The 17,579-nt window shown below is 47.5% G+C and overlaps 1 protein-coding gene across 1 annotated transcript in view; it reads left to right on the top strand.

Moving 5' to 3' along the window:
- OBSCN (obscurin, cytoskeletal calmodulin and titin-interacting RhoGEF) overlaps positions 1-17,579 on the top strand; it is a 187,812-nt gene that overhangs the window by 168,794 nt on the left and 1,439 nt on the right. The window contains 13 exon segments of the mRNA XM_017830010.1: positions 572-617; positions 1,404-1,481; positions 2,636-6,212; positions 6,797-6,919; positions 8,300-8,410; positions 8,529-8,696; positions 9,087-9,209; positions 11,521-11,691; positions 12,964-13,084; positions 14,418-14,657; positions 15,466-15,689; positions 15,952-16,027; positions 17,300-17,449. Coding sequence (XP_017685499.1) covers positions 572-617; positions 1,404-1,481; positions 2,636-6,212; positions 6,797-6,919; positions 8,300-8,410; positions 8,529-8,696; positions 9,087-9,209; positions 11,521-11,691; positions 12,964-13,084; positions 14,418-14,657; positions 15,466-15,689; positions 15,952-16,027; positions 17,300-17,449 — 5,208 coding nt within the window.

Raw genomic sequence — 17,579 nt, 5'->3', positions numbered from 1 at the left:
AACCACAGTTTGGATATTTGCCACGTTGGGGTGGTGATGGTGACTCCCTGCCCCCTCCAGGCAGGTGAATTTCTGGAGCTACATAGACGAGTGGGAAGAGCAAGGACTGGTGTAGAGGGAGTTATGAGAGAATTAAATACCATTAACCATAGTCCTTAAGCAATTTCAGGTACAAAAGGAGGCTCGAAGGCAGGTTTGCAGGCCCTTGCTTTTTAATTTCATTTCTATTCTTTCTGCCTCCTGCCAAAGCTATTTTCTCTCTGGCCACCTAAAGAGGCAAAGTCCCTCTTAGGGCTGCTCTGGACACTCTTGAACAGGCTCCACACAGAGTGCCACAGGCTCTTTCTGAGGATCTGTGGGGAGTCTGGGAAAGAAAAAAGGAGGATTATTTCACCTCAAGGGAAGGAAACCTTGGGCTCAAAGCTTGTTGGCTTCTCAGCTCTAAACCAGCAGCCTGAGGACACACACCAAAGCGTACACCTGTGTCCATGTGTAGCAGCACCTTCAGGAAGATCTTGTGGTTGCTTTGGAAGTGACTTCCAACTAAAATGCCCATCTGTTCTCTTACCAGAGCCAGGCCTAGTGCTTTGGACTGTCTGTCCCACAAGTGGTTCATGGTAAGTTTGTCCTGGTCCTTTATTAGTCATTACAATAACAAGGTTGGAAGAGAGCTTGGCAGGGGCGGCCCCAAAAGCTGCTGGATGTTTGCTGGTTTATTTTTTCCCCATGGTCTCTTATTTTCTGTGTCACAGAGGAGCTCAGGAATGGCTCCTCAGAAAGGGGTTTACATGCCAGGATATCTTTCCTTTCAAAGGATAAAGATTTACTACTGACGTGAGCAGATATAACAAGGAATCATTTAGGTTGGAAAACCCTTCTAAGGTCATGGAGTCCAACCATTAACCCAGCACTGCCAAGGCCACCACTAAACCATATTCCCAAGTGCCACATCTTTAAATCCTTCCAGGGACAGTGATTCCACCATCCTGCCCTGGGCAGACTGTTCCAATCCTTCACTACCCTTTCCAGGAAGAAATTTTCCCTAATATCCAAACTGAACCTCCCCTGGTTCAGCTTCAGGCTGTTTCCTCCACACATCAACATAGGAAGGAACCTGTGGCTTTGCAGGACAAAGTTATAGTTTATATATTGCAATGTCTTAAATCACTAAGGGGAAGAGCTAAAAATTAGCAGTAAAAAAAGGATTTAATGACATGTATTGAACAAGGTTTACTTTTATCACTGATTTTGTCTGCAATTTAACTATGAAGGGAGTGTAGCATTTGGTCTACTGTAGCTTTCCTAAATTAAACAACTCTGGAAGGAGGGAATCCTGGAGATTTATTAGGAAATGAAGGCAGTTTTTTTTGAACCAATGATTTTCCTCTCATTCCACCTGGCAGCACAATGTCCCCCTCGAAGCAGCTCATTTCATTAATACCAAGCAGCTCAAATTCATCGTGGCTCGGAGCAAGTGGCAGGTGAGTTGCCCTTAACCTATATTTTTGTTATATAATTTATATAATCATCTATAATAATCTATATACCATATACTAATATATATTGTAGGTTATTTATATTATATACTATCTAACATATAATATATAATATATATTATATACTATCTAACATATAATATATAATATATAATATATAATATATAATATATAATATATAATATATAATATATAATAATATTTTATTGCATATTATATTATTATATACTATATATTATACATTATATATTGATCTATAATATATAATATACAATAAACTATAATAATCTATATAATCTATATTTTTGTTATATATGTTTTTATTTACATTTGAATCTTTGAAAGTCTTTTGGGCTTGGACAGCGAGCTCAGCAGAGATCTCAGCTTGGCTGTGAATGGGGAATAAGCCCAGAAGGCTGCAGTTGAGGGATGTGTCACAAATTAATTATCTAGACTTTTACTGCCTGGGAAACACTTGGTCTCATGCAGGTGCCTGTAAGACACAAGGTTGTGTCTAAGTGAGGTGCCCTCAGCTGCCTTTGCTGAATTATAGACAGGTCTCCAAAAATACCTCTTTTCCTGAGGTTCTCTAAAATGATGGGATTGATTGCCTTCTGAAGAAGCCAGTTTCTCCCTGCTGGTTGGAAGGGGAGGGCAGCTGCCCAATTTCAAGTGAGATGTCTCACATGGCAGAATTTAGAGCAGAGGAATCCCACCTCCTGCACTGTGGTAGGTCTTCTGTTGACCCGAGTCACTGTAGGTTGAACTGTAATCAGTGGATTTAAGGCCATTGATTCCAGCAGGTCTTTCTTCTGATGTTTTCCATTAAAAGCGCCTTTCCATCTGCTTTGAGTGGCCAGATTGACTTTGGAAATCTCAAGCAGGGTCCTGCTTCCCTGTTCACAACAGCAAGTATGTCCCCTGAAGTCAATTTAGTTTCATGTCTGTCAATGAGGGAAGAGGAAGATTTGGAGAGCAAATGAGGCCCGGATTGGTGACGTGTACAAAAGGTTGGCAGTGTGTAATTAAACTTGTGGGTGAGGTAATTAGGAGTTCAGGACTTCATTTGGGTATTTTTGATTTGCCATCCTCCCACCATATCTCCACCTCACTGTGCTGTATTTTGTTTGGCTCCCCAGCGGTCTCTGATGTGCTACAAATCCATCCTGGTAATGAGGTCTATCCCAGAAATCCTGGAAAGGACCCACGACAACACCTCCCTGGCCATCTCCCGACACCTCATCGAGGAAAGCACTTCATCCAGTACCAGTGGCTCCTCTTCAGACAACGAGAACTCGAATTTCCCCAAGAAGAGGCACTTTGGTTCCACCCCCGAGCTGCACTTGCCCGTATTTGAAGCACCAAGTTATCAGGAGCCTCCAAAACATTCAAGTGAGCAGAAGCACTCCAAGACACCAGTCCCTCCAGTAAAACCCATGAGGAGGAAATATGCTTCCATGAAGGCTGAGGTGGGGGACAAATCACTCAAAGAAAGCAAAGAGCTCATGGCGAGTGTCTTCCAGGAGAAGGAGGAGAGGCTCCATCCCAGTGTTCGAGATGAAAGAGCGGAGCCATCCCAAAGGAGCAGTGCTGCTGAGCCTTTATCCGTGAGGGCTTCCATGGAAAGCACATCATATCCAGGTCAGAAAGGAAAACCAGACATGTCTTTAGCTGATAAGGAGAGGATTGAAAAGGCTGGGGATGGCACAGAAAAGCCATCTGCCTTTGTGCCCAGGCAGAGCGTCATCAAAAGCACTTTCTACAGCCAAGCAACAGAGCTGCCTGCAAGGCCGCCTTCCTCACCAGGCAGGGAGTTCAGGAGGCACCTGGACAGAGCCAGGAGGACTTTCCGGAAAGGTGGATATTCAAAGGTGCCTCTCAGTGGTCTCCGTGAGCCCCTCCTGGAGCAGTTTGAACTGGAAGAGGAAGAGGAAGGGGATGATCGCAGGGAAAGCCTGCTGGGATCCTTGACCAAATCAGCGTCGTTTGACACTGCCAGGAAACCACCACATCCTGCCATTGCTGGTGCCAGCAGGAGCCATTCCCTGGACGACTACAGGCTGAGAGCCTCGAGGTCACTGAGGGAACAAGATATTTTGGAAGAAGACTGTGATGTCTTGTCCCAGGAGAGCTGCCCTGAAGGCAGTGACCACTGTGACATTTCTGCAGGGCCTGGCAAGGGATGTTCTGTAGACACATCAAAGCAGGAGGAAGTCAGGAGAGCCAGCAAGGATTGTTCAGGAGAGAAGCCCTCTCCTTCCACACATTGTGAGGGTAATGAGTGCCCAGCTGCTTTTATGCAACAGGCTGAGGGACTTCCAGTGTCACCTCACAGGAGCGAAAATAGGAAACCTTTACTGAAGAAGTCAAAAGCTACTGAGATTGAGGAGGATGTTGAAGATTTGGAAGGCCAAAGCCCCATTCTGACTGCCCAGTGCTCAGACATAACTGCATCAGCAGCCCAAAAACATGAGAGCACAGAGGGTAAATCTTCCTCTGACACTGCTTTTCAGGAGAGCAAAGAGTCCATTCCAACCTTGACACAGTCAGAGGCCACCTCTGAGTCATCTCGCACGAGTAAGGGAGGTGTGTGTCTGCCCCAGGAATCTGCTCACCACGCTGACATCCACCCGGATCAAAAAGGTGGAATGTTGCTGATCAAAAGGACAGCCCCAGTTCCACCTTGGAAGGACAAAAGGCAGAAACATTCAGGTGAAAAGACCTCTGCTCACAGTGTTGCTGAGTCTGAACTCATGGAGCATGAAAGCTCTGCTGTTCCAGCAGAACAGACAGAGACCGATTCACTTCCAGTACGCAAAGATAAAAGTCAGGAACTTCCCGGGGAAAGTGTTCCAGCAGCTCCTGCGTCTCTGGGCAAGCGGCCAGGTGCCCTCACAGCTGGTGAAGGGGCTCCTCAGAAGGTGAAGACCCGCAAAGAGGTGAGATCTGCTGTCCTGGAGGAGGAAGGGTTGGGTGTGACAGGAGTCACTCCACCATCAGCCCATGCTGGTGAAAGCCAGGCTCACAGGAAGGCTCCTGCTCATGGATTCACAGCATCAGCCAGCCTGAAAGGAGAGCACCTCGTTGTTCCCAAAGTCCCACCACCACAATCAGTGCCAACTCCGGTCTCCGGTGGAGCACGGGCTGAAAGGGAAGGGCCAGCTCACAGCAAAGAGAGGTTTGTTGCTCTGAGGAGCGAAAGCTCTGCGGTCACAGAGGTTGTTCCCAGCTTGACCCATGAAGGAGCCAAACCCCAGAAGGTTTCTGAAGGCCACGCTGTTCCAGGGAGCAGACACACAGCGGGAACGGTGTCCTCCCAAAGCACTGCTCTCCCTTCAGTCTGTGAGAGGGAAAAACAGGAACATCCATCCCTTCACAGTGAGGTGAGATCTGCTGTGACAGCAAGTGGAAGCCCAGCAACTGCACAGACCACGTCTGCTCCTTTCCCCAAGGCTGGACACCGGGAGTTGGAGCAGCACAGGGCTGCCGGTCCCAGTGCTGAGATTTCTGATGGTCTGGGGGGTGCCTTAACTGCTGCACAACCAGAAGGTGCTCCAGCTTCAGCCTATGAAGTAGAATATGAGGAACATCCAAAGGTCCATGGTGAGGGTGGAGGCGTTGCCTTAGAAAGTGGAAGATCTGATGCTGGAAAAGCTGTCCCACCGTCACTCCGTAGGGATCACCGTCAGGAGCGATCACATCACAGGTCTTCCTTTTACAGTGATGAGGAGTCTGCTGTGCTGGAGGGCTTAGTGGATGAGATGGTTTCCCTCTCTGAAGAGATGAATGTTTGGGCAGAGTCAGTTTCTGGAGAGAAGGAGAGCAGAAAGCACATCTCTCCTCCCACAGAGGTGTTCTACAAAGGCCCAGGTAGCCAAGCACCCATGGACACCTCCTCCCCTTCTGTAAAACAGAGGGAGGATGAGCAGGATGACCTTGAAGAACCCTACCTTGCTGTGAGTGAGGAGTCAGAGGTACTGGAAGGGCAGGGAGCACAGACAGTTCCTCATGAATGTGAACACCTGGAGGACTTGGCGTTTGAGAGCCCCACTTCCAGCCGAGCCAGCGTTTCCTCAACAGAGAGCTCGGACACCGGGAAAAGACCCAGCCGAGTGTCAGTGATCAAGGACACTGGAAAACACCCAGAAGTGTCTTTGGTGAAAATCAAAGACCTGTCAGATGAAACCCCCAGTACTGGCAGCGGCCCTCAAAAATTTGACATCTCAGAGGTGGAACCTGCCTACTTGAACTTCTCTGACTTGTATGACATTGTCTATTTTCCGTTTGAATTTCTGAGCTACAAGAAGCCTTCCCCCAAGCCAGTTCGTAGACGGTTTATTCCTCTCGGTGAAAGGGCAAGGTCCCCTCCTGCAGGGCATCTGCATAAGGATAAGAGGCTGTGCATCAGGGAGCAGGCAGAGGACAAGAACAGGAAGAACCATTTGGAAATATCTGAGGATTCAAAGGCAACTCACTTAGTGGCCATGGGGAAAGGGCCAGAGAGCCATAAAGAAATGTACGGCTCCCAAAAGGACTCCAGTGGGAAGCAGAAAAGCTCCTTCCACACCAAGCCAGGACTCTTTAAGCCATATGCAAGGTCTCATTCAGTGGAGCTGTCAGTGGAGCAGAGTCTGAAGAAGAAAGTAAAAGCTTCTGTTGCCCATATTTCAAGAATCCTAAAAGGAAAGACATCTCCTGAGCCAGAGGCAGAGGAAGGTAAGTATTTCACTCTGCTCCTTTATAGATTTTCTGCTATAACTGGGCTCTGATAAAGCTGCCTTTTCCTTTTATCTGAGGCTGTGGTTAGACTGGGATTGTAAAACTGGCCATGGCAGGTTATGAAATCAGCAGTTTCCAGCTCCAGCACTACCCCTCTGTTACTGAGTTACCCCCAGTGCAGAGGCAGATGGGTTAATCCACTGATGGAAGGGGCTCAAATTCCCCTGTCTGAGGTTGCACAAAAGCAGACCTGGGTGATGTTTTCCTTGCTGCAGTTATCATCTGACCATGGTAAATCTCAAAAAAATAAAGTGACTGGGAGAAGCTGGTGAAGTCACCCTGGCAATTGGACATCAGGATCTGTCCTTTCTTCTCTGCCATCCCTAGATATTCCCTGTTCTTCCAGGACACTGTTGTGTTTGTCACAGCTGTCACAGCCTTCCCTGCTGACTGAAGGCTGGTTAATAAGGGAACCTGTGAGTGATGAGCTGTTTATGTGTGAATGGCGGAGCTGTCACTGTAAATTGATGCCACGGGGAGAAGGGTGGCCTTGAATGACTTCTCATCCTTTCTCAAAACAGAGTTTGGTGAGCTGGGAAGTGAGGCAGCAGAAAAAGAGCTGTTAACAGGGGCTGAAGGATCTCTGAAGAGGAAATCAGCACTCCCCTCATTCAAGTTGCCAAGCCTCATGCCAAAGGAGAAAGGTATTGCTGTGGCACTGTGGTGCCACAAAGCCAGTGGTTTGTTTTAGCATGAAGTATCAGTAATGAAAATCCCAGTGCTGTGTGAGGCCAGTTTCTAAGGACGGATCTGCAGTGATTGTCTGGAGAGATGACCTGGACCAACTCATGTGACATGGGCCAGTCTCCTCTGTTTACATCATAACTAGGACCTTGATAAAACCTGTCATGGCGTTGTTTGCAAATTGGAGCCACTCCAGGAAGCCACTGCAAAGGAATAAAATCCAGGTGTAAAATAGAAAGAGAATAAAAGGAGTATCCATGGGTGGGAAGGCAGAGGCAGGGAACTATGAATTCCTATGCTCCAGTCCTGAATGGATGTGTTAAGTCCACACATGCTGCTACAGAGCTACGGAATGAAAAATAACAGGGCAGCCCCACATGGTGCATCAGCGAAGCTGAACTTGCTTTTTCCCAGACAAGTTTCCCCTTGACTCTGTCTGGAGCATTTCCCAAGGTCAGACTAACGTCCCAGTACTCAGCAGAGCCCAGGGAAACACTGGGAAGGGCAGGTGTGAGAGGCTGGCAGCTCTTGGCGAGTGGGGAGAAAAAAAACCCAGAAAAGCACAGAAGAAAACCTGAGCTCCCCCTTTGCCATGGAGGCAGGAGCAGATTTGATGCTCTGTGGGGTTTTTCCTCCTTTCATATCCATCTTTCATCTCTGCTTCTCTCTTCTTACGTTGTCTTGATCATGGTGTCATTTAGGTTGGCAAAGACCTCTAAGATCATCGAGTCCAACCATTCCCCAGTGCTGCCAAGGCCACCAGTAAACCCTGTCCCCAAGTGCCACATTCACATGTCTTTTAAATCCCTCCAGGGGTGGTGACTCCACCACTGCCCTGGGCAGCCTGCTCCAATCCATGATAACCCTTTCCACGAAGATAGTTTCCCTAATAACCAATCTAACCCTCTCCTGCTGCAACTGGAGGCCATTGCCTCTTGTCCTATTTGATCCCCTCATCCTCAAAATACCATCATTTAGTTTTGCCCCCACAATTTGGCTCGGCTGGGGGAACACTCTTGCTGTGACATGATCTCTCTCTGCTCTGAGCTGTTCTGCTGCCTCAGCTGTACCAGCAGGGCTGGGCAATGCAGGTATTCCCTATGGACTTCCCAAGATCCATCTGGGTGATCATGTATGAGCAGTCACACTGTGTCCCTGGGGCTCCTGCACCTGTGCTCAATGCCCAGGGGGTTCTCTGACGGGCGGTCAAAAGACTGACAGAGCAAGAACCAGAAATGTTCTTGAACAATGAGAAAGGTTTTCTGACGTCCTGCATGCATTTGTTTTCCACATAACTCTCCTGGCTGTTCTGAATTGATGTTTTTTCCTCTTCCCTGCAGCCCCATCCTTCACTGAGGAGCTCATGGACCAGGCTGCTGCCGTGGGACAGTGCGTGACGCTGTCGTGCCGGACGGCAGCTCACTCCTCCCTGCACATCAACTGGTTCAGAGGTGACACTGGCATCCCTCCAGGGAGTCCCTGACCTCTGGGACAGGGGTGCAGGGAGGGGTTTAGACACCTTGGTATCAACTTTCAGGGTGTTTATCTCTCCTAACTTCTGCTTTTCAGATGGGATCCCTGTCCAGAGCAGCAGCCGGATCCTCATCTCATCCACCCTCAAACACTTCCAGCTCTTAACTATTCTCTCTGTTAATCCTGAGGATTTTGGTATTTACACCTGTGTGGCCACAAACTCCCTGGGCTCGGCATCCACCTCTTGTGTCATAAGAAAAGCAGGTAAGAGGAGAAGCAGCTACAGAAACAGGTGTTATAAATAATTCTGCCCCAAAATGTGACCTGTAAAGACCTTTGAGGTGAGATTTGTGCAGAGAGGTGCAGAGGACAATCTCTCCCTTGCTGTTTTCCACAGCCTTTGCTGTCTGGTAGTGTGGCACATATTGCAGGGTTCATTCCCTCTTCTTCACTCTTCTGGATTCAGAGCCCTCCAAGACAAAACTTTAATGCTGAGTTTAAATTAAGGTTGGGTTAAATTGCTGTTTCTCTAGGTGTGTGCCTATATATATATATAAAAATAATATCTGTAACTGAGACATGCTGGGTGTAGGGTTTTGATTCACAGCAGTGCTGCTCTTAACAGTCCCTGGGTTTTGTGCCTCCTCTCAACAGAGGTTCCTCCCAGCCCTCCACCCCCTGACATGGTGGAAGTCTACAAGGATGGAGTGCAGGTGGTCTGGAAACCTGTGGAGACCAACACCCCTGTCCATTACACCATCCAGTGCAAGAGTGAAGGTAAAATGCTGTCCTTACACCTCAAAGGGAACATCTTGGTTTGTGTGATCCCTTCACCTGCTGGATATTTCACTTTTATTCAGAAACAGCCTGATTAACTCCCTAGTTTTGAGTTAGGAATGAAATCCATACAGCCATCATTCAGCCATCTGAAAGTTAAGTGTTGTGCTAAATAAATCAGCCTGGAAAACATGCATCCTCATACCCAGGCTTTGCTGAAGCGTGACTCAAACTAGGTGACACGAAAGTTATGACCAAAAAGTGAGCAGCTACAGAAGAAAATGCCTGGTTGGTGCCTGATACACAGCCTTGAGTAATTTGGCAAAAGGATACAGTAATAATGCCCAGCAAACAACATCATCCTATATCCAGGCTTTGTGGACAGTCTGTTGTGGAGGAAGGTGATCTGTCAAAAAAGGAGTTCATCCTCTGCTAAGCAGCCAGGCTTTCTTTTCCCATTGATTATGGAGGAAGCTCAGGGCAAACAGCCAGAATAAATACCCAAATTTTGGCAATACTGCATCACCCCTTTGATGTTCTCTTGCAAGGGTTTGGTCCAGAGCTTAAGGAAGTCAGTGAATCATAGAATCATAGAATTATAAAAAGGTTTGGGTTGGAAAGGACCTTAAAGACCATCCAGTGCCACCCCCTGCCATGGGCAGGGACACCTTCCACTAGCCCAGGTTGCTCCAAGCCCTGTCCAACCTGGCCTTGGACACTTCCAGGGATCCAGGGGCAGCCACAGCCTCTCTGGGCAACCTGTGCCAGGGCCTCCCCACCCTCACAGAGAAGAATTTCTTCCTGACATCTGATCTAAATCTCCCCTCTTACAGTTTAAAGCCATTCCCCCTTCTTCTGTCACTATGTGCCCTTGTCAAAAGCAGATGTTTTCCTGTTCAGTCACAAAAGCTTTGAACCAAATCCCCAAGTCTATTCCATCTCTCCTGGGACTGCTTTGCTGTTGTTACTACGAATGTGATGTCTGACAGCAATGCCTTCTGCAGTCACACAAACACAGCCCTTTGGATTCAGCTGCTCCACGTTCCCTCATCTAATTCCCCGAATATACAAACACTCCCTTCTGGATTAGCACGGGCATAGGCAGTTTTCAGCCTTTTCCCTCTGGAGCTGGTGTGAGTCACTTTTTCTCCTACGCCACTTTCTTTTTGTTATTCCTTTTTGACACGACAGTAGGACACACTCTGTGGAGGATAGAAACACAAGTTGTTCCAATTAGGAAAAAAACCAGAAAATGGCATCTATAATCTTCCGTTGCATTCTGTGTAGTTAGCAGGAACATGAAAAGTTTCTGAACACAGGAGGATTAAGGTAAATAGGAAAAAATTCCTTGTTTTATCCATGACTTGACAACAGGCTTTTGCCAGCTGCTTCTGCAGACACTTTTCTCTATTTCTAAGCTGTATCTGCTGCTTCTTATACAAACACATCCCTAAATTCAGCCAGTACCCTACAAAGTCATCAATACTTTCAGTTTGGGCAGTGAATTACTGCTTATTTAAAGGTTTGAGGCCTCCAGAAGTGTTTATTTGAGTGAAAGGATGGGTTTAATCTCAGGCAGTAGAAAGGAGTTGAGTTCAGCCTTGAGCACAGCAGCAAAACATGAGACCCAGCAACATGTGAAACGAAAGGTCATTAAATGTTTGCTGGTGATTTTCTCCTTCCCACCTTAGTCCCATAAATTATGATCCAGAACATATCTGCAATTTCAGTTCCCTGAGAAATCACCTGAGTCTCATAAAAGCTGAGTAAAACTGCCTACATTTCAAACACTGGTTTTGCTTGGAGAGTGTTAGTGGATAGTTCTGTCCAGGAGTCCTCATGGTCTCAACTGGATTCAGGACAGGGCCAAAAGGAAAAGCAAAGCAGTGATTTAGCTGGGGGTCCTGTTTGGAGTTCTTGGTGGATATTTGCATTAGAGATTGGTGCAGGAATTAGATAAACAGAAAGAACACAGGAAAATTTCCGCATTTCTCTGACAGAATATTGGCACAACTTGGACTTGTCAGATATAAACCAGCTGATTTCAGAGCAGAGTAACACAGGGACAGTGAGTGTCACCATGCACAAAAGTTGGCCATAGCAAGTTGGTTTTTCTTTCATTCTACAAGATTCAGAGAATCACAGAAAGTTAAAGGATTGGAATGGGCCTTTTTTTCTTCATATTCCCAGCACATAAGTAAAGCTGGTGGAAAAAAAAAAGGCAATAAACCCCAAAACCTCAAAAAAGCTACAACCCAGTGAGATCATCATAATTCAGTCCCGGTGTCTTTTCTCTCTTTCCTTGGTTAAGATGGGGAGTGGACAACTCTGGCTTCTGACCTCGCTGACTGCTGCTACTACGCCAAAAATCTGCCCAAGGGGTTTATCTACCACTTCAGGATTGCCTGCACCAGCAAAGCAGGAATGGGCCCCTACAGCGACCCATCTGCCAGCGTGAAAATCACCGGGGAGGATCCAATGGGTAAGATCAAATCCCGACAAACCATCGGGATCTTCCTGCATCAAAACCACTGCACCCTTTTAGATGTGGGCCCAGAAGTCAAGAGCAAGTGAACCAAGGCCAGTTCCACTTGGCTCAGGGTGGTTTAGGGTTTTGCTGTCTAAAATTACATTATTTACTAATTCTGGACTCAGGGGAATATGTATAAATATATCAGAAAACCCAATAAGAGAATAACATTGTGTAAATAGAAACAACATGTAAATATATGTAAAATTTAATAACAAAATAAAAACCTGGGAACTGAAGATTACCTGTTGAAGACACACTCAGGTTTGATCAGAGATGATGAAGAAATGGATCTTGGACCATAAATGTGTGACTGGAGGCATTTATCTCTTGATATAGATCTGCCACTGGTGAAAGCCCTGGACCTGCTCTATATTATGGACTAAATCCTAAATTCAGTAGTTAACGTCTCTATTCTGGTGTTTTCCTTTGGGAATTATTGTCCTTCTGTGATGAATTTTCCAGCTGTATTTTGTCTCTGAAGTAAAGAAAGCCCAATTTACTATTTTTTTTTTCACTTGTTTGACTGCATTGTACAACTCACGTGTTTTTAAAATTAAGAAATCCATAACCCCACAGCAAACATATCCTTGTAGCAAAGCGTCCTTTCTGCCAAGAAATAGAAGGATGGTCTAACTGGAATTTCCTCCCAGTGGAGAGGATTGCTCTGTAAAAATCAGTTCACAGAGATATTTTTAACTCACCTTAAATCCTCTGCTTTCCCTTGGTCCAGGATCCATCAATGTATCTCAATGTGTCCAGCATTTGCAAGCAGATGCTTCAAAGAGATGATTTAGTGTTTCAGGGAGCACTTGAACACAACCACACACCAGAACTAGAGCAAAAAGTTTCAGCTACTGCCCTGAAATATCCACCTCAAAGAAGTTTCTAGTTCTCTGTCAGTGTCTTGCTGTGACCTGGTGACTTGTTATGTGAGGAGATGTGAACCAGTGGCTCAGATGTTTGATATATCAAGCACACAATATACAGTCCATCTCATACTGCCTGAAGTGGCCACACCAGGGAATTTTTGGGTGGAAAGAGCAGGATCTGTTGCATTCCAACAGCACTGGGTGCCACAGCTGGGATTCAGGCTGCAGAGTCACCTGGAGAAAGCTCTGCTGTCGCCTTTGCTGTTGTTCATAGAGAGTGGAGCTTCAGAAAGGCCCCATTTTCCACACAGAGCTGTTTTCCCATGTAATCCCTGTCCCTTTTCCTCTGCAGAGCTTCGTGCTGCAACACAGGAAATCCCAGCACCTGCTACTGAGGAAGAGAGTGAAGTAATCACACCATCCGAGCCCTTCCCAACCTACCAGACCTACGCCTTCCAAACAGAGATCAAAAGGTAGAGAATCCAGCTGAGTTCTCTGTGATCCAGAGGGAAATCCTACGTGTGATGGAGCACCTCTCCTATGAGGAAAGGCTGAGAGAATTGGGATTGTTCAGCCTGGAAAAGAGGAGGCTATTTGTGGCTTTCCAGGACCTAAAGGGAGCTACAAGAAAGATGGAGAGAGACTATTTACAAGAGCATGGAGTGATAGGACAACAGGGAATGGCTTCAGACTGAGAGAGAGCAGGGTTAGATCAGATATTAGGAATAAATTCTTTACTGTGAGGGTAATGAGGCCCTGGCACAGGTTGCCCAGAGAAGCTGTGGCTGCCCCTGGATCCCTGGAAGTGTCCAAGGCCAGGTTGGACAGGGCTTGGAGCAACCTGGGATAGTGGGAGGTGTCCCTGTCCATGGCAGGGGGTGGAACAAGATGATCCTTAAGGTCCCTTCCAACCCAAACCATGCTAGGATTCTGTGTTTCTATGATTTTATGATTCTGTGTGGCTGGACTTTAGAAAAGTCACATTTATAAATGTGCAGCTCAGCAAGTGTCACAGTGGGTTGCTGAAAACCCCTCCACAGTGATACACACAAACTGTTGGCTGAGTGATCTTCACCTTGGTTTGGTAGGATTTAGTTGTGGATTTTTGGGGAGAGCAAAAGGGTCGTAGATTCATAGAATGGTCTGGGTTGGAAGGGACCTTTGAAGGTCATCTAGTCCAACCCCCTTGCAATGAGCAGGGACATTTTCAACCAGGTCAACTTGCTCAGAGCTCCATCCAATGTGACCTTGAACATTTCCAGGGATGAGGCATCTGCTACCTTTCTGGGCAACCAGTGCCAATGTTTTATACCCTCATTGTATAAAAATTCATCCTTATATTGTGTTTAAATCAGCTCTCTTAGTTTAAAACCATCACTCCTTGCCCTATCACAACTGGGCAGCAGGGCAGTCACTTGATATCTTGTGAAGTGAGCCCAGGGCTAACAGGGTTTCCTGTCCTTCTGCATCAGCCTTTGCAGGTACCAGTTTCAGTCAGGGGGTTGGGATGCAATTTTCTCTGCCTAGAAGAGAGGCACTGACTTTGTTGCCAACAAGGGGTAGTTCTCTTGCTGTCTCCTTCTCTCTCTCCAAAGGAGTCAAGCTCTCACTCCTGTAATTTAAAATGACTGTACAGTTTAGAGACACAGGAGGATGTGCAAACTGTGACAATGGATGCAATAACTCCCCATAGGGTGTGGACAAAAACCACAGCATGGGATCCTGGTGCTTTTAAAGAACAGCAGCTCCTGGCTCTTCCAGGAGCAGCAGAGAAGTTTAATGTCCCTTTCTGTTCCTTTGTACCAGGGGGCGATTCAGCATCGTCCGACAGTGCAGGGAGAAAGTGAGTGGCAAGACTTTGGCTGCAAAAATCATCCCTTACTGGCAAGAGGACAAGCAGACTGTGCTCCTGGAGTACCAGGTCCTGAGGAAGCTCCACCACACAAACATAGCCCAGCTGAAGGGAGCCTATGTCAGCCCACGGCACCTGGTGTTGATCCAGGAGGTGTGTGTGGGACCAGAGCTGCTCCACTCCTTGGCACTACGGTAAGAACATGGAAGGGTTTTCCACTCAGGGCTGGAAAACACCTATTGCTTCCTCCTGACAAACTGGATCATCCCTCTCCATCAATTCCAGTGTGCTGTCATTGCACATGGGATTTGTTCTGCAGCCTCTTGAGAGATTCAAAAATTACTTTAGTTCCCTATAAGGTTGGGACAATTCAGGGCTGCCCAGTTGAGACACTGAAAGCAGTTTACAGTAGTTGATATGAAATCCCATCTCCCACAACATGGAGGTTACCCAGAAAATCTCAGTAGTTGATAAGAGATCCCATGTAAATAAACCCTTGTAGGTATTTTCCCCTTCCCCTAATGCTGAGTAGTTGTGTTTTGTCTGAAAACCCTCTCACACTGGGGCAAATTGTGGGAGGGGGACTTGAACTTAGAAATTGGATTTCTGAGAGTCTCAAACTACCACACTCCCACAACATGGAGGTTACTCAGAAAATCTCGTTTCTCCTCCACATTGTTTCTCAGAATGTCAGAAAATGGATCTGATGAAAGCCTGTGGTTAAAAGAGAGGCAATGATGGGCATCAAATCTGCATTTTGATTTCTGCCCAACCCGCTGCTTTCTCTGACATGCAGCTCTACAACCTCCTGAGCTTCTTGCATCTTTAAATTTGACTCACAGGATGGGTTGGCCTCCCCATACACAACAGATTTGCTAAATGAAGAGTTGTTTCCTCTTGACTCTCAAGGGCCTGATGGGATTAAACATCCAGGGGTGTAGAAAAGCATTCTTGGGCATGGAGATAGGGAATAGAAAACAGAGCTGTCCTTTCTCCCACCAGGACATCGTACTCCGAAGTGGAGGTCCGGGACTACCTGTGGCAGATCCTCAGTGCCACCGAGTACCTCCATGCCCACAACATCCTGCACCTGGATCTCAGGTCTGAGAACATGATCATCACCGAGCCCAACCTGCTGAAACTCCTGGATTTTGGGAACGCACAGTTCTACACACAAGACAAAGTCATTACCATGGACAAGTGCATGGACTATGTCGAAACCATGGGTGAGTACAGAGTTCAGTCACACTGCTCCAGTGGGCATCCAGGGGTCCAGAGCTCAGGGATCAAGCACTGCTGCCACCTGGCCTGAGGTCCTCAAGGTTTCACTGCAAACAGCATCTACAAAGGTGTCTTACCTCAACCAGCTCCCTGTCCCGGGAGCTGCTTCTTCTTCACTCTTGGGAAGGCAGCAAAAGTACCCACTGCCTTTGTGCTGCTCTCAGTGCATTGGAGCAGAGCTGGACTCACACCAGTTTGCTTTTCCAGCTCCAGAACTGCTGACAGAGCAAGGAGCCCTCCCACAGACTGATATTTGGTCCATCGGAATCACAGCCTTCATCATGTAAGTTAGTCTGTCCTTCCCTGCCCTGTGAACAGCCTTAAAACCACAGTTCCTGAGTCACCAGTCAGGGAAGATGCATTGACTCAGAGAATTGACATCAGTTGTGCCAACCCTCCTTGGCAATGCCAAGGAAGGCTGTGGGATGGAGGGGATGGAGCTGGGTGTGGGATGGAAGGGATGGAGCTGGCTGTGTGTTGGAGGAGATGCAGTTGGCTGTGGGATGGAAGGGATGCAGTTGGCTGTGGGACAGAGGGGATGGAGCTGGCTGTGGGATGGAAGGGATGGAGTTGGCTGTGGGATGGAAGGGATGGAGCTGGGTGTGGGATGGAAGGGATGGAGCTGGCTGTGTGTTGGAGGAGATGCAGTTGGCTGTGGGATGGAAGGGATGCAGTTGGCTGTGGGACAGAGGGGATGGAGCTGGCTATGGGATGGAAGGGATGGAGTTGGCTGCACAACATGAGGATGCCCAGTCCCAGTGATGTCTCCCTGTAGAGGAAGGAGGCTGTTTTACAACACAGTAGCTGCTGGTGTTTTTCTCTTGTCTGAAAAGCCCCAACTTTACCAAAAAAATCCAAATGATACCAAGTGGAAAAGCAGCCAAAGTCATGAAACTCATTGAAGAACAGTGGCCTTTGAGATTTTTATTTCCTGTATGATGTTTCTGTGCATTGTCATGACCCTCCTCTCACTGCTGAATGGGAGTTACTGGGAGAAGGAGCATCCTGAGCAATGCCCTTATAAGAGTCAGAGAATCCTAGAATGGTTTGGGTTAGAAGGGACCTTAAAGATCACCCAGTTCCAAATTCCCTGCCATGGGCCACTATACCAGGTTGCTCCAAGCCCAATCCAACCTGATCTCAAACACTTCAGGAATGGGGCAGCCATGGCTTCTCTGGGCAACCTGTGCCAGGGCCTCACCACCCCTATAGTAAAGAATTTCTTCCTAATATCTAATCTAAAGCTCCTTTATTGTAGTTTAAAACTGTTCCCCCTTGTCCTGTCACTCTGGGCCCTTGCCCTAAGTCCCTCTCCAGCTCTCTTGGAGCCCCTTTAGACACTGGAAGGGGATCTCAGGTCTCCCTGGAGCCTTCTCTTCTCCAGGTGAACACCCCCAGCTCTCCCAGCCTGGCTCCAGAGCAGAGGGGCTCCAGCCTTCGGAGCATCTCTATGGCCTCCTCTGGACTCGCTCCAACAAGTCCACACCCTTCTTATGCTGGGGACTCCAGAGCTGGAGGCAGCTGCACTCTGATCAGTTCTCTTCTTTTGGGGCAGGTTGAGTGCCAACTACCCCGTCAGCTCCGACGTCCCCTGTGAGTTCCTGAGAACCACCAGGAAGGGCAAAGTGAAGCTCACGCGGTGCTACGCGGGCCTGTCCGGGGGGGCTGTGTCCTTCCTCCAGAGCACTCTGTGTGCAAACCCCTGGTAAGGTGCTGTCTGCTCTCCCAGCTGCACAGCTGGGGCAGATCCTGGCTATTGGCCCTCCTTTCTCTCCATGTGCAAGGAGCCTCCTCACCCAGCAGGGCTCCCTGACTGACCTCCTCACCTTTCCTGT

Source organism: Lepidothrix coronata, unplaced genomic scaffold (genome assembly GCF_001604755.1).
Source record: "Lepidothrix coronata isolate B3197 unplaced genomic scaffold, Lepidothrix_coronata-1.0 Scaffold173, whole genome shotgun sequence".
Taxonomy (NCBI): Eukaryota; Metazoa; Chordata; class Aves; order Passeriformes; family Pipridae; genus Lepidothrix; species Lepidothrix coronata.
This window is presented reverse-complemented; position numbering and strand designations above follow the sequence as displayed.